Source organism: Onthophagus taurus, chromosome 11, assembly GCF_036711975.1.
Source record: "Onthophagus taurus isolate NC chromosome 11, IU_Otau_3.0, whole genome shotgun sequence".
Lineage (NCBI taxonomy): Eukaryota > Metazoa > Arthropoda > Insecta > Coleoptera > Scarabaeidae > Onthophagus > Onthophagus taurus.
In genome coordinates, this window is record NC_091976.1 from 1,818,259 (window position 1) to 1,842,064 (window position 23,806).

At 30.6% G+C, this 23,806-nt stretch overlaps 1 protein-coding gene and 1 long non-coding RNA gene across 2 annotated transcripts; both read left to right on the top strand.

The window, feature by feature from the left end:
* Positions 1–38: 38 nt before the first annotated feature.
* LOC111421407 (SIN3-associated polypeptide 30) lies at positions 39–21,825 on the top strand. Its single transcript, XM_023054553.2, has 3 exons — positions 39–373; positions 20,981–21,196; positions 21,536–21,825. Exons 1-3 carry the CDS (start codon positions 209–211, stop codon positions 21,662–21,664), a joined length of 510 nt encoding a protein of 169 aa, XP_022910321.1. The 5' UTR covers positions 39–208; the 3' UTR covers positions 21,665–21,825.
* LOC139431687 (uncharacterized) lies at positions 380–9,114 on the top strand. The gene is made up of 2 exons (XR_011641744.1): positions 380–3,953; positions 4,023–9,114. It is a non-coding gene; the product is annotated as an uncharacterized lncRNA (long non-coding RNA).
* Positions 21,826–23,806: the final 1,981 nt, after the last annotated feature.

Below are 23,806 nucleotides of genomic sequence, written 5' to 3' on the forward strand. Positions count from 1 at the left end.
ACGTTTATATTTCTCTTTTTCCTCCACGATTTCGATAAAAATTGGGGACATTTTAGTTTTTGATGTTTTTATTATTACAGGAAACACATGATCCGGTCGGTTCGGTTTTTGTTTCTGCGACTTTGATCCTTATTTACTAGCGTCTCCAGTATGTCTCCTCTTTGACGTTTACGTTTTCAAATCAAAGTTTTCTGTGGATTTTTTTACAATGAACGGGTTTAGTACCGGCGAAGAAGACTCCAGGGGGCCCGCTGATCAAGTTTGTTGTCTCGTCGACGTTGGGATTCGGTGTTCTAAACCGGCGGGTAATGCCTCTTATAGTAAAAGGATACAAAAAGCTGTTCGAAAACTACAATTGAGTATTGATAGTAGTGTAAGTACCCCTAAATTCTTTATTATTTTCATTTTCAACCTACTTTTATATAACATTAAATTTCGAATATCTCTAGATTATCATAACCAAAGTGTTTTCGAATGAGGTACTCTAAAGTGCAAGGATTACTTTATTAGATAACAAAAATAATACATTTGTTTGAATTAAATTTCAGTGAACTAAGCATTCTTACCTACAATTTACAGTAAAAATTAAAATATTATATGAGGAGAAGAGAAACAAGGGAATTAGCAAGGAAAAGATTATAACATCTAATTCACCTTTACAAAAACAAATAATTAAATGATATTGTTTATATTAAATTAAAATGGATGCAAAATGGTGTGGAACATTTATAGAACATAGAAAAATTATGGTATAAGCAGTGGTTAAAAAATGAGACTAAATAAGGATTATGTATTTATCGAAATCTGTGATTTGTAGCACACAGCCTGGAATAAGACAATATTTGATTATTTGCATCATATTAACCCAACATCTTCCAACAAAAATTTGCCTAAAACCAATCTTATTTACATTTTAATGTAATATAAGTAAAGCAAAATGGATTTGAATCAAGATATTTTATTAATTTATTTGATAAATAGAAAAATGCTCATTTTGCTAAAACATTAAATAGTTTATAAACCCTTTCTTTACCATATAGGAGGGAATATACTAGCATATATTCAAACCAAACACTTTCACATCTTATTACATTTCATAGAATAGATACCTAGTACTATATAAAATTAAATTTGGGATATCTTTAGATTATCATAACCAAAGTGTTTTGGAATGGGGTACTCTTAAGTGCAAGCATTACTTTATTAGATAACAAAAATAATACATTTGTTTGAATGAAATTTCAGTGAACTAAGTATTCTTACCTACATTTTACAGTAAAAATTTAAATATTATTACATGAAGAAAAGAGAAACAAGGGAATTAATAAGGAAAAGATCATCTAATTCATCTTTACAAACATAAATAATTAAATGAAATTGTTTATATTAAATTAAAATGGATGTAAAATGGTGTGGAACATCTATAGAACATGGAAAAATTATTCTATAAGCAGTGACTAAAAAATGAGACTAAATAAGGATTATGTATTTATCAAAATCTGTGATTTGTAGCACACAACCTGGAATAAGACAATATTTGATTATTTGCACCAAATTCACCCAACATCTTCCAACAAAAATTTGCCCAAAACCAATCTTATTTACATTTTAATGTAATAAGTAAAGCAAAATGGATTTGCATCAAGATATTTTATCAATTTATTTGTTAAATAGAAAAATGCTCATTTTGCTAAAACATTAAATAGTTTATAAACCCTTTCTTTACCATATAAGAGGGAATATACTAGCATATATTCAAATCAAACACTTTCACATCTTATTACATTTCATAGAATGAATACCTAGTTTTATATAATATTAAATTTGGGATATCTCTAGATTATCACAACCAAAGTGTTTTTGAATGGGGTACTCTTAAGTGCAAGGATTACTTTATTAGATAACAAAAGTAATACATTTGTTTGAATTAAATTTCAGTGAACTAAGCATTCTTACCTACATTTTACAGTAAAAATTAAAATATTATTACATGAGGAAAAGAGAAACAAGGGAATTAACAAGGAAAAGATCATCTAATTCACCTTTACAAAAATAAATAATGAAATGAAATTGTTTATATTAAATTAAAATGGATGCAAAATGGTGTGGAACATTTATAGAACATGGAAAAATTATGCTATAAGCAGTGACTAAAAAAATGAGACTAAATAAGGATTATGTATTTATCAAAATCTGTGATTTGTAGCACACAGCCTGGAATAAGACAATATTTGATTATTTGCACCATATTCACCCAACATCTTCCAACAAAAATTTGCCTAAAACCAATCTTATTTACATTTTAATCTAATAAGTAAAGCAAAATGGATTTGCATCAAGATATTTTATCAATTTATTTGATAAATAGAAAAATGCTCATTTTGCTAAAACATTAAATAGTTTATAAACCCTTTCTTTACCATATAGGAGGGATTATACTAGCATATATTCAAACCAAACACTTTCACATCTTATTACATTTCATAGAATAGATACCTAGAACTATATAAAATTAAATTTGGGATATCTTTAGATTATCATAACCAAAGTGTTTTCAAATGAGGTACTCTTAAGTGCAAGGATTACTTTATTAGATAACAAAAGTAACATTTATTTGTTTGAATTAAATTTCAATGAACTAAGCATTCTTACCTACATTTTAAAGTAAAAATTAAAATATTATTATATGAGGAGAAGAAATACAAGGGAATTAACAAGGAAACGATAATCTAATTCACCTTTACAAAAATAAATAATTAAATGAAATTGTTTATATTAAATTAAAATGGATGCAAAATGGTGTGGAACATTTATAGAACATGGAAAAACTATTTTATAAGCAGTGGTTAAAAAATGAGACTAAATAAGGATTATGTATTTATCGAAATCTGTGATTTGTAGCACACAGCCTGGAATAAGACAATATTTGATTATTTGCACCATATTCATCCAACATCTTCCAACAAATATTTGCCTAAAACCAATCTTATTTACATTTTAATGTAATAAGTAATGCAAAATGGATTTGCATCAAGATATTTTATCAATTTATTTGTTAAATAGAAAAATGCTCATTTTGCTAAAACATTAAATAGTTTATAAACCCTTTCTTTACCATATAGGAGGGAATATACTAGCATATATTCAAACCAAACACTTTCACATCTTATTACATTTCATAGAATAGATACCTAGTGCTATATAAAATTAAATTTGGGATATCTTTAGATTATCATAACCAAAGTGTTTTCAAATGAGGTACTCTTAAGTGCAAAGATTACTTTATTAGATAACAAAAATAATACATTTGTTTGAATTAAATTTCAGTAAACTAAGCATTCTTACCTACATTTTACAGTAAAAATTAAAATATTATATGAGGAGAAGAGAAACAAGGGAATTAGCAAGGAAAAGATTATAACATCTAATTCACCTTTACAAAAATAAATAATGAAATGAAATTGTTTATATTAAATTAAAATGGATGCAAAATGGTGTGGAAGGTTTATAGAACATGGAAAAATTATGCTATAAGCAGTGACTAAAAAATGAGACTAAATAAGGATTATGTATTTATCAAAATCTGTGATTTGTAGCACACAGCCTGGAATAAGACAATATTTGATTATTTGCACCATATTCACCCAACATCTTCCAACAAAAATTTGCCTAAAACCAATCTTATTTACATTTTAATGCAATAAGTAAAGCAAAATGGATTTGCATCAAGATATTTTATCAATTTATTTGATAAATAGAAAAATGCTCATTTTGCTAAAACATTAAATAGTTTATAAACTCTTTCTTTACCATATAGGAGGGAATATACTAGCATATATTCAAACCAAACACTGTAACATCTTATTACATTTCATAGAATAGATACCTAGTACTATATAAAATTAAATTTGGGATATCTTTAAATTATCATAACCAAAGTGTTTTCAAATGAGGTACTCTTAAATGCAAGGATTACTTTATTAGATAACAAAAGTAATCCATTTGTTTGAATTAAATTTCAGTGAACTAAGCATTCTTACCTACAGTTTACAGTAAAAATTAAAATATTACATGAAGAAAAGAGAAACAAGGGAATTAACAAGGAAAAGATCATCTAATTCACCTTTACAAAAATAAATAATGAAATGAAATTGTTTATATTAAATTAAAATGGATGCAAAATGGTGTGGAACATTTATAGAACATGGAAAAATTATTCTATAAGCAGTGGTTCAAAAATGAGACTAAATAAGGATTATGTATTTATAGAAATCTGTGATTTGTAGCACACAGCCTGGAATAAGACAATATTTGATTATTTGCACCATATTAACCCAACATCTTCCAACAAAAATTTGCCCAAAACCAATCTTATTTACATTTTAATGTAATAAGTAAAGCAAAATGGATTTGCATCAAGATATTTTATCAATTTATTTGATAAATAGAAAAATGCTCATTTTACGAAAATATTAAATAGTTTATAAATCCTTTCTTTACCATGTAGGAGAGAATATACTAGCATATATCCGAACCAAACACTTTCACATCTTATTACATTTCATAGAATGAATACATAGTTGTATATAACATTAAATTTGGGATATCTCTAGATTATCATAACCAAAGTGTTTTCGAATGAGGTACTCTTAAGTGCAAGCATTACTTTATTAGATAACAAAAATAATACATTTGTTTGAATTAAATTTCAGTGAACTAAGCATTCTTACCTACATTTTACAGTAAAAATTAAAATATTATTATATGAGAAGAAGAGAAGCAAGGGAATTAGCAAGGAAAAGATTCTAACATTGAATTCACCTTTACAAAAATAAATATGAAATGAAATTGTTTATATTAAATTAAAATGGATGCAAAATGGTATGGAAGGTTTATAGATCATGGAAAAATTGTTCTATAAGCAATGGTTAAAAAATGAAACTAAACAAGGATTATGTATTTATCAAAATCTATGATTTGTAGCACACAGCCTGGAATAAGACAATATTTGATAATATTTGCACCATATTCACCCAACATCTTTCAATAAAAATTTGCCTGAAGCCATCCTTATTTACATTTTAATGTAATAAATAAAGTAAAATAGATTTGCAGCAAGGTTGTTATGATATTCTCATTGATATGCTCATTTAGCTAAGATATTAAATAGTTTATAAACCCTTTTTTTACCATGCAGGAGGGAATATATTAGCATATATCCAAACCAAACGCTTTCACTTCTTATTACATTTCATAGAATGGATGATGAAATAGAATTTGATGACACAAAACAGGTTTATTGAGAAATAAAGAAGGCATTGTTTAAAATTGTAATCAAAGAGATAATTTTATGAGGTGTTATTTTTGAGAGTGGTATAAGTCCACTTCTTAAAAACAATGAGTTAATGGTAATCTTCTTTCCATATTTATAATCATACATCAATTGAGTATGTTTTTCTCATAAAATTAACAAACGAATTTTGGCTATCAAATGTTACCACAAAAATGTTTTTTTTAAAGTGAAATAAGTCCATTCCTAATTATTATAATTAAAAGAACTTTCTTACTGCAATTATTATTGATTATTACAACTTGTATGTTATGTAAAAATGTACAATTTGTATGTTGAAAAGTGCAAAGACAACAATACAACATTTCTCAGCAAGCAAATATACAAGGTGATTTATTAGTTCACCATCAAACTTTGACATATCGCTGCTTCAGTAAAACACGGACGCAACTGCAATTTTTTTTTAAAAATGAGTTACTCGCGTAAACTAACGCAGAATATTGCTATTTATCCGCTAAAAAAACGCCATTACCATTTATTGATAACAATTAGCAAATTAAACTGTTAGAATCACACAAATTAAAAAAAAACGATTTCGTTTTTTGCGTCTCTTGTAAAATTTACCGATTTCCAGTTACGTCCATATTCTCCTGGGGCAGCGATATAATGAACATAATATTATGCCCTATTTCAATTATTTACGAAATTTTTATATCATAATTAACTGCAACATTTTTTTTTAAACACAAATATTACAAATATTGTTCAAAACGACGAATTAAAGATTTCTTCAGCCGAATTAAAAGGTCTGGTTGATTTCTTATTTCCATAGCAGCCGTTTGTATTCTGTTTAATAATACAAATGTCTGAATTGTATTCTGTCTAATAACTGGTCTTGTGTGTTAATTTCCACTTGATACACAATTTATTTCATTTAACTCCATAAGTAGAAATCCAATGGATTAAGGTCGGGGGATCTAAGTGGCCAAGCAAATGGACCATTATTACCAATCCACTTGTTTGGAAAATATTGGTTTAACCATTCGACTACTACTCTTACGCGATGAGGTGGGGCACCATCGTGCTGGTACCACATATTTTGAATTTCATTAAGAGGTATATCTTCAAGTAAACCAAAAAGTGTATTGTTCACAAAAACTCTGTAATTTGCAGCGTTCAACGTCTATCAAGTACATGCAAGCCTAGTAAATTGTTGTTAAATATTCCACCCCAAACGTTGATGCTGAAACGTTGTTGAAATTTCTTTACTCTAATCGCATGCGGATTTTGTAATGCCCAGATATGTTCATTATGGTAATTATTTATACCATCCCGTGTAAACATGATTCATCTGTCCACAGAACAATTGAAATGAAGTCATTATTTTGGGCATGTTGCTGCAATAACCATTCACAAAATGCTAACCGTTGCTGATTATCTCTTAGCTGTAGAGCTTGAACATTCTATTTACGATAGGGATGAAGGACTTCGCGGTTCAATACCCGCCATGCAAAATTTTGACTTACATGTATGTTGTGTGCTATTCTTTGAGTGCTGATGGAAGGGTTATCAATGACAGCATTAATTACTGCTTCTTCGTCCTCTACATTAACTACATGCGGTCGAATACCTTTTGCTGGAACAGGATTACCTGTTGCTCGAGTGTTCTGAAAGAATCGCTAAAAACTGAATAACATGGCATATGACGCTGTGGAAATCTTTCTTGATATTCTCGTACTGATTGTCGAGATTGCAAAAACTATTCACGAAAATTATATCAGCATACTCTACAGTGCTATAAACGTACATTTTGAGTTTCTTCTTATATATAATAATTAAACCTTACAGCAAAATGAAAAAGCTAATAAATCACCCTGTATAGGAAAATTTTTAAGAATAATTTTAATTTAAGTTTTCATCACCCACATAAAGATACATGTCAAAAATGCGATTAAAAATTAAAGCTACCAAAATCCTGAATGAAAAAATCAGCTTTTTAGACACTTTAACATAGCATACATTTAAGCAATGCAGAACTGGCTTGGAAAACTTTAAAAGAAGATCAAAACTTAGTAGGGGAATGTGTTGTACCTTGAACCGGTAGTAATTTTACTTACAAAACAAGGATCTACAAACTTAATATTTACTTAATATTTTTAATATCATAAAGTAAATTTTTATGTTTGATTAAACTAAATATTTTGAATCTACATTACAAGCTGAGTTAAAAGTTTTGGTCCGGTAAGTTCTGTGTTCATTTCTCTTTAATTTAAAACCAACAGAGATGCTTGTAAACATAATCTAATAAAACAGGAATAAGTTTTCAAAAATGTTACCAATTGTGTACCTTAGACCAATAACATGTTTGTACCTTGGTACATGTAATAAACGTGTACCTTATTACTTAATTTATTACAACCAAGCTTCAAACCAGTGGTTGATAAACAATCCAGGCAAACATATTGGAATTTACGATATTTCCGAAATGATCGGTATTGCATTTTCGAAAGCTTTTACAATCAATACGAATCTGTCGATAAGAAGGAACTGAGCAAGTAATTTATGTAGAAAAAATCAATCGATTGCCATTCACAGGAATTAGTATCTCTTTTAGGTGTTGGACACTGCAGATAATAATCCAGTTCAACCCCAATAGGACTTTTTTCATTTAATACAACTTTATTTATTATTAGCAACCTCATTGTAACAATCCCAATACGATATACATATAAAATCTCTTGTTGCAGTTTCGTCTAGTTTTTTTCTCTTGTAATTCATCATCACATTCATTACTAAAAGAACTGTCGCGGTTATCACTTTCGATTATTAATTAAAGTATCCTCTTTTTAATGCAAAACCCGTTTTGAAAAATCACTTTTAGTTCTTGAGAAATAAATTTTTTAAATAATCGACAATTTTTTCGAACTTCGCCGATTAAATTTTAAGAATTCGTATAAAATCCAGTTCTTGGAATATGAGTATGGAATTTTTCCCAAAGTGTTAATAAAAGTGTCCTCTTTCCAATGAACCAACAGTTCAGTTTTTGAAAAAACAATATTTGAAGTTTTGATAAAATTCTCGATGTTGCAATTTTTATCGATAACTTTCAAAATTCGCTATAAAATTAATTTGTTGAGGGATCCTTGTGGAAATATCGCCAATTATTAATTAAAGTATCCTCTTTTTAGAGTTGGTTCGTGAGTTAAATCAGCATCAAAAAAGCATATCTTATCAACTTTCTTATTAATTTCATTTTTATTCAAATATCGCAATAATGTGGCAATCATTTCATAACCATAATGGCCGGTTGATATGCCGGATAACCGGATATCCGGCCGAAGGAGATGCCGAATATCCGGTATCCGGCTTTTCGTAAAATCACTATCCGTTCCATCACTACTTGATATCTCTCGAAGTAATTAGACCATTCCTTAAAGCAGCTCCCAGAAACAAAACAGAGGTAGAGAAAGGGAAAGACTCGCATATTAACAGACGCGCCAGAAAAGAATGATATTGAAGAACAATCAAAATTAATTAAAGCAAAAATGATGTTAAAGGAAATAAACAGAAGAAAAAAATTGAAGAAATTGAGAAGCTGTAAAAAAAAGAGAAACAAGAAAGAAAGTTCATCAGATGATGATCCACAAAGACACTTGGAATTGAGTAGAGCAGAAAAATCGAAAAAGTTGTAAACAACCGCTCTATTCAAGAAAAAGATTATGTAACAGAATAGTTAATAAAATGGATAAGAAGAACAAATTATCTTTTCAGTTGACTTCAGTCAAGACAATGTTTTGTAATTAAAAATATATCTATGAAATACTTTCAAAGTTTATTTCTATCCTGTTGATAATGGTAGGTACTTGTCACATTTTATTATCTATTTATTATTGTTAATAATAATGTAGATAAATAAAATTAGGTGTAGTTACTAATTAGTCCAAGGTACATTCAACGTTGCCACACAGGCGAATTTTTTAAAAATTTTGGCCAAAATTGGAAAAATTTAAGGAATAAGATTGAAAATGCAATTATTGCTATTTGATTAAGTAAACCCCAAGGTGCCTTGAAACACATTCTTTATAATTATTGTAACAATCGCCGCCAAAATATTTTAGTTGTCAATTGATTGTTTAGTAAACAGTTATCACCTAGATAAAACGTCGGTAAAAATTGCGGTTTTTAATTAATTTTTTCCTTTACACTTTTTTTATGTATTTGGAAAATTTATCATAGAACCTATTGCTGGCGGTAAGTAGAATTGTATAATATACAGAAAGCAACAATTCGGTTATTAGTTTTTTTGTAATATTGTTTGATTACATCATATGTTGAAATTGAGAAAATAATTTATTTTACGATATTTAGATGGGCAAAAAAAAATTGTTTAACATTGTTCAAAAGTAATATTGTATACGTGTTGTAGTATAAGGCCTACGATTGTAGATTTTGCTAGAAATTCTTGCGGTATTTTGCGGTTTTAACTTAAAATAAATTTTTATTATAGTTGTGTATAAAGTTCGGACAAAAATCATAATTCTGTTATGTGCTGTTTGTTTGGGGAGCGCATTTGCAGTTAGAAAATAAACATAAAGGGATACTTTTTCACCATTAAATTGATATAATATAGGTGTGCACAAAAAAGTTTCTAACCAAAATTACAATTTATTTTCTGAAACACTATTAATTTTAGTATGAGATGTTAGCGTTCTAAAGTTAATAATTTTAGAAAGAAATTAAAAAATTGAATTGACATGCTAAGTTTTCGGTAAAATATTAAGAGTTGTGATTGCGTCAATTCAATTTATTATTTGCAAGATTTTTTCTTGAAAATTATTAACCATAAGTCTTATACAGGGATGGTCCGTTACTAATGATGGACACAGAGCAACAGTGAATTCCTTACATTAAATCATTACGATTTAACCCAATTTATCTTAGTCCACTTGTTAATAATAACGAAGATACAGATGGGTAAAATTTATACAGGCTGCGGCGAAACTCCCTCCCTAATTTGAAGGTTGAATAAAAAACATATGGTACAAATTAACGAAACTGTATTAACACGAATGGAATCTACAGAATGGGAAGTTACGTTATTATGTTTTCCTTCGTTATCTATGCAATGCCGAATGCGAGTTCGGAAGTTACCATTATTGGAGTGCACAAAACCCTCGGGAACTCCATGAAAAGCGTCTGCATAGACGTGTTACCGTGTGGTGAGTGATAAACAGTGTCGGGATCATCGGCCGGTACTTTTTTGAAGAAGGAGGAGTGGCAGTGACTGTTCACTCGGATCAATATATTCAAATGCTTATGGCACCACTATTCAATGCGATACAGATTCAACAGGATGTGTGGCTTCAGCAGGACGGGGTCACTGCTCACACAAGCAGGAGATCTCTTCAAGAACTGAGACAGCTGTTTCCAGAACGCTTCATGTCTTTGCTTGAACATCCACTAGCCAGTACGATCTCCAGACCTTATTCCCTGTGATTTTTTTTGTATGGGGGTTTCTTAAGACTGAAGTTTACAAACATCATCCGAGGACTCTACCAGCCCTACGACAAACGATTCAAGAAGAGGTTGCTCGTATTTCTCAAGAAATGTTGATTAGTGTAATGGCGAACTTCCGAACTCGCATTCGGCAATGCATTCATAACGAAGGAAAACACTTGAGCGATATACTGTTCAAAAAGAGGAACTTGTAAAACATATAACGTAACTTCCCAGATTGACCAAATAGAATCATTTTTAACGATAACTAATGTTTACTGACAAGGGAAGTGTCACAACTGTGTCTCACCGATTTCGATGCAATTTGGTACAGTCATAGAATGGGCCAAAATAAGGTTCGCACATTTTTTTATACGTGCGGTAAAAGCCCCTGGGGCGAGTTATAGGGGTTGAAAGTTTGGAGAAAAAGTACGTTTTCACTTATATTTTGAAAACGAAAAGTGCTATCAAAATTTGGTAAATTGTAACTGATATTCATTTTAAAAGAGCTTTCTTTTGATGTGTCACACATATAGCAGAGGGTTAAAAAGGGCGAACTACCCCTATTTTTTTGGAATTATTTAAAAACCACCCTATCGATTTTGGCGGCATTAAGTATACTTCTAGTGCGTTCAAAAATATTAGTTAAGGGTTTTTTCCCATTCGCCCTAGATCAACCCCAGCGAAGTTACGGGGGTTAACATGTAAGCACTTTTCGTAAGAATGATGTGATAAAATTGTCAGGTATTTTGAAAATACTTTAAACAAAACCGTAAATTAGTCGCACAATAAAATGTTTAGTGTAAAATAAGGCATAATACACCATATAGGGGTTGTTGGGGTTATCCACCCCCTTAAAAATTAATTCTATCCCGGGCGTTATTTGTCGATTACGGCGAAATTTGGTACTGTGTTTGTTTTATATTTGAAGTAAAAATTTTTGAAAATGGTTATAAGGGTTACAAATTAGGGGTAGTTTTTTGTTTATACCTCGAAGATGAAAACTGCCATCGTAACTGTGGTATTGTTTTTTAAAAATCTATCTATCGATGTTCCACGAGGTAAACTACCCTCATTTTCTTTAAATAATAAATATAAAACTACTAGATAAATAAGATATTTTATTTATTTATGAGTTAAAAAGCAACTGACAAAAAAAATAGTTCAATATACCAAAGAAGTTTATTCTACATTACTAATTGACGTTTTTTATGTATTATATTAATTTTCAATATTAAATTTATTTTTATTCTACGTAGTGTTGGCAAAAATGAAAGTCGTGGAAAAAATGTTTTAAACATAAGGATTTTTTACACCATGCACATGTTATGACCGCTATATCCCCACAGATATCACACGTTGGCTTCTCACTCGAAAAGCAAACTTCCACGGGATTTTCAAAATGGTCTGGTCTCTCCTCTATATAGCCACTTGCAAACCATGCGTATTTAAAAACATTTATAAACCGAGGGGAAGCCAACTGGTTATGCGTCAACGATTGCAATTTTAATATGTTATCCCTCTGATGTAAATTGACATCATACTGGTAAAGAATAATCTGATCAGAGAATCTTCTAATAAAATTTTTCCATATTCTGAAACCAAATACATCTAGGGGCTGTATTTGACCTGTTGTCCCTGCAGGTATAGATAAATGTTTAAAATTAGTACCTGATGGAGTTATTTCACTAATAACTTCAGGACAATGGCCACTCCAAGAATCTAATAATAATAATGATTTAGAACCAGTATTTGGAAAATATACATTTTGGAGCCAATTTTTCATGTGTTCTGAAGTTAACTTTCCAGATTTTGATGCCAAAACGTATATATTGTCTGCTTTAAACATTGTATTTGCTACCCTCGGTCCAAAGCTGCCAGAGGGTTCTTTTAAAACAATAAAAAGTGGAGAAAGAAGTTTCCCATCAGCAGATATTACGGGTTGAATTGTGTAACTGTGCGTTGTAGATGACACCGACTGGACCACACTTTCTACGGTTTTAACTCCTAAATCGCTTAATGTTCTTCCCGAATGGAATTCCAAGTTAAAACCGCTCTGATCCGAATTGTAGGTGTTTTCAGGTCCATATATTTGGATTTGTAGCTTTGCCTCTTTAACGAAATCTTTTGCTAAAGTTTTTACTCGATCAACATTTCCAATTTGTTTTTGGGATAGAAATTTTGTTATTTTTCGGCTTACTAACCGATTTGCTTTCTTAAAACGTTGCACCCAGCTATGAGATGCTTTGAACAGTTGAGGAGATAAATTCTTTTCATTTCTAGCTTGTATAGCCCATCTGCGTATATCAATATCATGTAGTGGCAATTTATTATCTACGGCGGCTCTCGCTTGATTAATTACAAATTCGGTAATTTCTGCTAATTTTTCTTTGTATGTCCCTCTTTCTTCAATATATTTAGACCATCTGTGCAATTGGGTCTTTGACGTTACTTTTCGGTATTTGTTTTTTACGGTTTCTAGTTTCAAATAACCTTTCTTCCCACTTGTCCAGTAATTTACCGCCTCTAATTTGTACTCGTAGTCGATGTCATCCTTCAATGGACAATGAGCATCAGTATCTTCTACAAACCTGTCAGTTGTATCCTGGTCTTCAATAATTTGCTGACCGTCATTGATGCCATTGGATGAATCGAAAATTAATACAGTTTCGTCTTCAATTTGCATATTGTAGTCTTCCATACTTTCCATTAAAATACGCTGTATATTTTCTTTTAAACTAACTTCTGCTTCATTTACAGGAGTCTGGGGAATATTCATAACAGTAAAAACTGTCATTAGCAAATTTAAAACGTTTATTGGGTTTATTGTAACCATTGCTTCTGTCAGTTGCTCTGAAACTAAAATCTACCCACTGGGCACACGTTCTTTTATACTAGAAAAAACTATTTTGAGAAATGACCTTTAGCAAGCGGCACTAAAAAAACAAATATTGTGCCAAAATTTTTTTGGTAGGTGTATTTTTGGCAACATTATGTAGAATAAAAATAAACTAATAAACTATATAAAACAAACACAGTACCAAATTTCGCCGTAATCAACAAGTAATGCCCGGGATAGAATTAATTTTTAAGGGGGTGGTTAACCCCAACCACCCCTAAATGGTGTATTATGCCTTATTTTACATTAAACATTTTATTGTGCGACTAATTTACGGTTTTGTTAAAGTATTTTCAAAATACCTGACAATTTTATCACATCATTCTTACGAAAAGTGGTTACATGTTAACCCCCGTAACTTCGCTGGGGATGATCTAGAGCGAATGGGAAAAAACCCTTAACTAATATTTTTGAACGTGCTGGAAGTATACTTAATGCCGCCAAAATCGATAGGGTGGTTTTTAAATAATTCCAAAAAAATAGGGGTAGTTCGCCCTTCTTAACCCTCTGGTATATGTGTGATACATCAAAAGAAAGCTCTTTTAAAATGAATATCAGTTACAATTTACCAAATTTTGATAGCACTTTTCATTTTTAAAATATAAGTGAAAACGTACTTTTTCTCCAAACTTTCAACCCCTATAACTCGCCCCAGGGGCTTTTACCGCACGTATAAAAAAATGTGCGAACCTTATTTTGGCCCATTCTATGACTGTACCAAATTGCATCGAAATCGGTGAGACACAGTTGTGACACTTCCCTTGTGAGCATAACTAAATTTTGCAAAGTGCCCTTAAACAGTGATTATCTTGGAAACGGGGAACTTTAAAGAAGATTGGTAGGTATACCAAACTTATGTAAAAATGTCTGAAAAACTGTTTTAAGTTGTGTGAGTTGCAAAAATTTTAACGATTAAAAAGATATGTCTACTTGAAAGGGGTTTTTTAAGGCAGGCGGCGCCATCTGAACGATAAATCAAAACTAATACCAAATTATTATTTATCGTCTTAAAAAATGGTAATATACCAATTTTCATGGCCATAATGTAAAAGAAAACAAAATTATTAAAGAAAAGCGAAGATAACGTATTAACTTTAATCATCTGTATTTTACTACCATAAATTGGGTTAAATCGTGACAATTTAATGTAAGGAATTCCCTGTTCCTTTGTGTTTCATTAGTAACGGACCAGCCTGTATATAAAAATATAGGTAGATACAATTAAGTAAAATAGCAGTATATCATAAAATACTTTATCCTTGTTAATTGTATAGATATTTTTTAATTTCCACCAATTTTGAAGTAAAAAATTGACAAAAATATCTTTTTGGCCAAGATTTTTAACTAATTCGCTTCTGTGCGTTGGTTCAAGGTACAACCCTGTTTTGTACTTATATCAATTTACATTTTTACAACACATTCCCCTAGGAATGAACCCAGATAAATATTTCGTATTTTCCTTTGATCTACAAAAGGCACTTCCATATCGCAAATTATCAGTTTCTGTTGCATACTATAAGCGAAATATGTATATATGTTCGCAATGAAGGTTTCCATAATTTTCATGATTACAAAATTCATATGTGTATATATTGCTGCCTGAAGCACATTTAGAAGTTACAACCTAAGATCATATTGTAGCATACAGTGACATAACCGAAATATTGAGCTCACACTGATGTGGTTAAGGATTGTTCAATCAGCGGATAATAACTGAAACGTTATTGACCACAAATTTTTATTGTCGGATCATTTATTTCTTCCAAACGACAGATTTTAGAGTTGTGTAAACAGCATTAAAGAAAAAGGATTAGTTATATACTGCTCAAGACTATTATAATGCAATAAAAATTTACCGAAAAAAAAATAGCTTCATTTTGTATGAAATGAAAAGAGAAGATTTTGTGTCAATCAAATGTCTAGAAGAAGCAATATTAAATAGGAAAAAAGATAGGAATGGAGAACTTGCAAACTGACTGAAAATATGTTGGGTGAGGTTTGAAAGGGATGAACTGCACAAAATATTTTACAAAACTAGTATGGAAGAAAATGTTCCATTTAAAATAATTTTTTTATTAACCTAAAAACCTCAGCAAAATTACTATGTTGCCACTGTATACAACTTTAAGACTTATAACAATAGAGAAATACAGCGATATGATGAGTTTACTGCCTTACATTTCACCTATTTACTATGAATACTTTTACTATGCTAACTGTAAAGATGAATTAAGTTTAAAATATATATTTTTTTTATTTTTTGTTATCTTAGCGAAGTAATTTACATTTCACACTAGTTTATTTATATCGCCATTTTAATATAACTGAAATTAATTCTTAATATTCTTGGTTACTCGTGCATTTCAATCTCTTCATTTTAATTATTATTTTTTATATTGAAAATCCATTTGAGTAAAGCCATTTTTATTTGTCTATAAAAATATGGATTTTAATTTACTCTTGTTTTTATTTCTTATAATATACACTTAGTCACAAAAGTCTTCGTACAGGTGAAAAAACAACAAAATAACCGATTATTTATAAATTTTGCTACATTTCGTTACCGAAATGTATAATATAAAACAGTTAATAACGTTTTATGGATAAAATAAAGTATATTCTATTTAAATAAGTTAAAAAAATATCGTTTTTTGATGTCATGAAAATGTTCGTACACTGATACGACACTGATCTTACTTCATTATGATGATTTGCCGATTGTTAATTTTCGGTTCACTTCGTTTAACTTTGGTATATCGTAAACTTTGACTTGTTAAGACATGTTCAGTGCGACAGTTGCATCACATTTACAACATTAATTTACAATGAGCGCCCATAGAAAAGAAACTAGCGAAGAATTAAGAAATTTAATTGTTAAATTCAAAAACGAGGGGAAATCGTTGAGCACAATCTCAAAACTTGTTAATAAACCACGATCTACAGTGCAATATATCATAAAAAACTTCAAAACTAATAATAATGTGACCTAAATCCCATAGAACATTTATGGGACGAAATTGAAAGAAGAGTGAGAAAAAATAGGATAATGGGCAAAGCCTCCCTTAAAGAAGTGATTTTGAAAGAATGGGAGAATATTGCGCCCGATGTTACTAGAGACTTATCGTCGATGCAAAACTGTTTTAGAGCAGAAAGGTGGACCGACACGACACTAGTTATTTATTTAATAGGATTTTTCTTCAGTTATTTTATTAATAATTCGTTGTACGAACACTTTCGTGTGATCAGAAAAAGTAATTTATCTTTGTTATCTTTTTTAATTCTTACTAGAATCATAATATATTTTATCTACGACTGCTTGGATAAGTTATCATTACCGCACTCATTTGAGGTGATTTGAGTTACGTAATGAAGTTCATTACCGCACTGGTTTCATTAACCTTCGAGCGGGCGCGCTGTTATAAAATTTATCACAATCTTCTTTTTTTTAATATATTTCCTTATATAATGCATTTGAAACGATTTAACGGTAATGTATTCGTGTAACCATGTATTTTTAACATTACGATGAGAAAATTAAAGAAAAAAAACTATTGGCGTCGTTTTTATGGCATAAAAAGGTGTAAAACATAAAAAATTTACACATTAATTGCTGATTGATAAGGCCGTATTGATATTATGGGATGAATTTATGGTGTAAATGTATTATAAACACGTTTCGAGTCATATATAAAGGTTTTCGGGTTGTTTGCTGACTTTAGAAAAATACAGGTCCGTAATGCAAATTTTGTCGGAATCGGAATTTTTTTCTTCATCTTTTCAATATTTCAATCCTTTCAATTTTTTCGCTAGTTTGTATAAATATTCAATATATTCAAAGGTTTTTTGCGTGTAAATAAGAGGTCTGTTGGCATCGGAAACTAAATTTTAAAACACCATGAGGGTTTGTTTGCACAGGCCGTATTTATTTTTTAGGAGTTATTTACGATTAGTTTTTATGAGTAGGTAATCCTCGGAAGATTTCGGGGTATATTTAGAATACGGTTGTCAATACATAAGTTTAGAGATCCACGTTATAGTCATTGTGTAAAGTGTCGTTGGAGCGAAAAGAAGTCTTTTTATGCAAAAAATTGTGTTGAAAAAATATTGAATGTGTTAAAATATAACAAGTGTTAAAATTTTATCTATTATATAAATGATGGCAGTACAAGAAATATTATCTAAAAGTGACATTGAAAACAACATTCAAGAACTATTTGATAAACCGAAAAAAGAAAAAGATAGTGAAGAAGAAGTGATATGAGTGATGAAGAAATTGAAGTAAATAATTTCGACAGCGCATCTGAAGTGGATAATTCTTCTGAAGAGTATGAAGGCAGTATTGAAACATGTATAGAAGATTTTTATGTTGGAAAAGACAATGTCAAAAAAAAAAAATATTAAGATAATAAAAGATGTTTCAGGTCCTACTTGTGGTGTAAAAAATCTTAGTGAATTAGAACTATTTCAAAAAATTATCGATAGTATAATGCTTGAAAATATTGTGGCACATACAAATACTTATATAGAATCTCTGAGATCAAATCGTGATTACACACGAAGCAGAGATATCAAAGATACCAACATAAACGAATTATTGGCTTATTTGGGAATACTTTTCTTAATAGGTATTAAAAAGTCACGTTTTGCCAATGTAAAAGAAATTTGGAGCAGTGATGGAACAGGCATTCAAATTGTTAGAGCAATGATGAGCTACAAACGATTTTTGTTTTTAACTCGATCTCTCCGCTTTGATGATAAAGTTACAAGAGTGGATAGGCGTAAAACTGACAAATTAGCAGCAATTCGGTGTTTTTTCGAAATTTTTCTAGAAAACAGCGTGTTTCAAGTTAGGTGAATTCGTCACAATAGGGGAAATGTTGCATCCTTTCCGAAGTAGATGTGCATGGATACAGTATATGCCAAACAAACCTGCTAAATAGGGGATAAAAATATATGCACCTTGCTACGCGAAAACTTTTTATACATACAACATAGAAATTTATTGCAGCAAGCAACGAGATGGTCTATATATGGTATCTAACAAACCGATGGGTATTGTAAAGCGATTGGTAAAACCAATAGAAAATTCAAACAGAAATGAAATTACTACTGTCAACTACTATACCAGCGTAGCTCTAGCAGATTATTTACTACAGAAGAAATTAACACTGAATAAAAAAGAATAAACGAGAAATCCCTTCAGCCTTTTTACCAAATAAAATGTGTGTTTTTTAATAACCTTATACTTATTAATGCGAACCCGTTGTCATAAAATGTATGATTTTATAACATAAGCGGGCGCATATGTTATAAAACCGAGCGCGCTCGCTCGAAAATTGATACGGACCTGTGTTATAAATTTTATACACAGCGCGCCCGCTCGTGTTACAAAATCGAGCGCGCCCGCTCGAAGGTTAAGTAACGCATTTTTAGCCTAATCAGAACAGACTTAATTTATTGAAACCAGTTTACCACTTACAGAGAAACAATATTATTTATTATAAACATTAATTGTTATGTTTTTACATTTCAAAACAATTATTCCAGATAAGTAAACATGTTGTTGAAACTGACAATTCAAAATTGTCAACAATCATTTCAAAATATTTTTATAAATGTCAAATAGACTTTTCTAAAGAAATTGATTTTTTAGTAATTTTTAGCAGTCGTAGATAAAATGCTGTATATCACACATGGGCTAGAGCATAATTACAGTACTCGTGTGATTACACGACTGTAATTCTCCACACTCGTACAGTAATTATGTTTCTAGCCCACTTGTAATATAAATAACCATTAATTTTAAATCATTATCAATCGTTGAAAATATGTAAAATGTTTCATAACGGTTATAAATAAATAATTATTTTGTTCATAAATACGAATTTCTAGCCTGTACTTTCGTGACTAAGTGTATTGTTTTTGAAAGTGGTATTTTTCCATTTGGAAAAACATCACTCGAACATATTAACGTTTACCAATATTTTTAAATTAACTCAAATTCAAACCCTTAAATATCGAAATATTAGATAGAGATATGTAATAGAGATATACATGAAAAAAATGGACTTATATGCCACTTTCAGAAAAAAACAGCTCATATATTGACAAAAATCTTTAATCTGAAAATTTAATTGTCAAAATCAACTGAAAATCTCTACCACATAAGTAGGGATGGCACTAAAATCCAGCCTTGACATTGTTCTGGCGGATCTGATCATTTGATTGTAGATCTGGTGTCATTTAGTAAATTCAAAAATTTCTTATATAAAATTTTGTTATAAAATTTAGTAATTACATTTTAGTAAAAAAATATGGAAATATAAAAATACAAATATGGGTCAATACTCAAAATTGTATTAAATTGTGGTGTATAAAAAGTATTTTATCTGCGTTGATTGGAGTTGATCTAGATTTGTTGGTCTTCAAAAATTACATATTTAAAAAAATGTGGGTTTGCTACAAACGCTACTTGCAAGGCTTGACACATATTTTTGAGCTATTTTGCTTAATTCGGGGTACAGTACTCTATGGTCTTTCCACTAAATAATAGAATCAAAACTTTTATCTACTATAGGTAAACTCAAAAGTGCATTAATTTGTTGCAGAAATTTATCTTCACTTTTTGTGACAGCTTTTTCTTCATTGGCTTAGTTTGATGATGAAGCTTATAAAGCTTACCAATAATATGTTATAACATTTCTAACATTTCATTTATATTATAGTCTTAACTTCGTTTGTAGAACACTTCTTATGTTTGGCTCACAGTGATCATAACTATCATTATCATTTGATGCACTATTGCAACAAATATTCTCTTTCAACTTCGCTTCAATCTGGAAACTTTTTGCACAGATATTTGAAACAATTGCTATGTTTTTTCCTGCTTTGTTACAACTAATTTTATATCTAGAGGGTTTTACATCTAGGTGTATCTAGAGGATTTTATATCTTCGTTATTTTATACTTCTTAAGATTCTCATTTCTGTGTGCCAGTTTCAGTTTTGTTCATTATAAGATTAAACAAATATGGGCTAATTATAAGACTGTCTTGCCTTATACCTGCAATCACCCTGATTTCTTAGGTTGATACTCAGTCGTATTCAATTAAGTTTTCTATCACTTGTCTTATAATGAAGATAGATCTATTTTGCTGGAAATCTTGTTGTTCATCTGACATGCAAAAAAATATTTTTTTTCAACTTTGTTATTTAATTTTTTACTTTGTATAAATTCTAGTCATAAGTTATTTTACTTATAATTTTAAAATAATAAAATTATTGATTTGTTTTCAGGCTGGTCATACATATATTTGCGATTTCCACAAAATGATTATTCAATCTGCACGGAATAAAAGAAGAAGGAAAGATTCAGAGGATGATAGTAATGAAACAGACACCGATGTCCCTGAGGTGGATTTATATCAACTTCAAGTAAATACTTTAAGGAGGTACAAAAAGCATTATAAGGTCTCCATGAGACCCGGATTGAATAAACTCCAACTGGCTGATGTAAGTACAAAAACATTTTTGTTTAATTACAGAAGAATGCTAGATGTATCAAAATTCATGCTAACCATTGGAAGCTTAAAAACTATAAGAAATATGAAGAAAGTTAAATTGAAACAAAGTTAATGAATAAAATATATATTGTAATTTAATCATAATTCACTTTTGAATCTTTAAAACATTATAATATGAGTAGAATGGCTTTGATCCAATTTAACACTCTTCGCCATGAGCCATATTCTCACCATGATGAGCTTTCTCGCTGAGAGTGTGGATGTATTAAAAAAAATTGGATATTATCAGAAATAGTTTAAGTTTTCATCTTTTTTATTCGCTTTTTAGCAATTGATGAAGCATTTTAAACAAATACCTGTAAAAGAAAAAGATGTGTTAACCTTTTTTATATATACTGTGAAAACCCAAGGAAATAAGCTGGATCAAAAGAATGGGATCACTGGAGATAACACTTAGGCTTTATTAATCTCGACTTATTTAAATAATTAGATAATAATGATAAAGATTAAAAAATGTAAATGTCTTCTAACATTGACTTTTTATTATTTTGATATTTTATATATTTAAAAATAAATTAATCTACATACTAATAATATGGACTAAATTTTAAAACATTACACTTTTAATATTATTTATTTATTACCCTTTTAGTTAGACAATCACATTCCTTCATTTAATTTTACATTCTACATTTAATATTCATAGACCTCGAGAAGGCACAACATTTGCCTAAATGTTACATACATTTAATACAAGATATGTATCAAAATATTCATACCAGAATGAGGTTTCCAGTCGGTCTCAGTCGAAAAACATCCTAGAACTACTACCTTGGAATCTACTTTATGCAGATGACACCGTCTTTATCGTCATACTCCAACCAAGCACACTCTCCTTATGAATCAATACTTTACAAATTGCTGGACTCAAAGTGAGCAAATCAAAGAAGGAGCACTTGGAATGCTGTTTTGGTCAAGGGTCAGCTAGTAAGACTACCATGTATTAACCTGATCAAGTTCCGAAAATCGCACACTTTTAGTATCTGTGATCTCTAATAACGTGGATGTGTAGCAAAGTTGGCGTAGCCTGGCAGAAATGGCGATCCTTAACTGGAGTGCTATGCGACCCGAATATGCTATTTCGCACAAAAGTGTAAGATGGCAGTAAAACCTGTTATGCTATATGGAGCAGAATGCTAGACAATAAAGGAAATTCATATGTAAAAACTGCTTGACATGGTATGGCCACGTTATACACAGAGGAGAACAAACGAGGAAGAGATCGACACCCTTGTAAATGGTAGACCAGCATAACAAGGCGCTAACTTTAAGTAATTTATTTGAATATTCCGAGTCCCATAGAAAAAAATACAGCTAAATTTTTATGTTATCTTTTGAATTATGATTTAAAATGTTTTGCAGTAAGTTGATTTATTGAAGTAGTACAAAACCTGAAAATATTAAGGAAACTTGACTAAGCGACATTTTATCGTTTTTGGAGATTTTCATGGTGTCTGGTAGGTAAAGGTGTAAATGCAGAATACCGAAAGACCTAAAATACTATTTGTTTTAAAGGATAAAACTAAGCGCCAATCACGTTATACGATTTCAAGTCCGATTTGCATCATACGTCTAAGAACCGACTGAGGTACACCTAGAAATTCTACAATAGAAAAAGTAGAAATTTCGTTCCAGCGTCGTTTTTTAGATGTTAGTATAAAATTAAAAGTTTATGTCTTTTATTTTATATAGAATTTAAGTCTAACTAGTTTCGGCCATTGGCCATCTTCAGAGACTCTACAAATAGATTAACATCTGTCATCTTATCCATTTTACAAACGACAGCGGTAGGTAGCGCTAGTTAGCATAAGATATCACTATGTTGCATATTTTTATTGCATTAAAACTAGAACTAACACTAGGCCTAGAACTACAAAGTTTTGGGTTTAGCCGTGCGTCCTCAGACGTTCCTCCTTCTTTCTTCTCCCCCGTTTGCAAAACTTCATTATCTTTGTTTTCCCGACGTTTACCTCCAACCCCTTCGCCTTAAAATATCTTTCCAGGGATCTCATCATCCTCTTCATCTATACCGCCTCTCTAGCCTTTGTTTCTCCTATCACCACCCCACTCATTTGCCCCTTTGCATGTCTCTATTCCAAGTCCGCCGTATATATTGCAAATAGTGTGGAACTAAGTGGGCACCCCTGTCTCAATCTTTTTGTTGTGCAGAATACCTCACTTAACTCTTCCCCCACTTTAACCTTGGCCATCGTCTCCTTGTACATCTCCTTCACCGTCCCTATCAGTTGTTCTGTGATACCTCTCCTCTTCATTTCCTCACACAACTTCTCTATATCCACGTTATCGAATGCAGCCTTCAGATCAATAAACTCTCCATTTCCTCTTCCAACCCCCCCAGCAGTATCTTTGCATAAATTTTGAAAGTTGTGTCCAACAGGGTGATCCCTCTATAATTGCTCACCACCCTCTTCCCCATCCATATGTAGTTTATTATCTTTCATAAATTCTTCTTAATTGTCTCCGTCGCCTGCAACCATGCCTCATTCTGGATCTCATCCTTTCCTGACGCCCTTCTCCT

Coding starts and splice junctions, on each gene's coding strand:
- LOC111421407 (XM_023054553.2), top strand. CDS start 209: ATGAACGGGTTTAGTACCGGCGAAGAAGACTCCAGGGGGCCCGCTGAT. Junction 374..20,980: donor AATTGAGTATTGATAGTAGT/GTAAGTACCCCT, acceptor ATTTGTTTTCAG/GCTGGTCATACATATATTTG. Junction 21,197..21,535: donor ATAAACTCCAACTGGCTGAT/GTAAGTACAAAA, acceptor TTCGCTTTTTAG/CAATTGATGAAGCATTTTAA.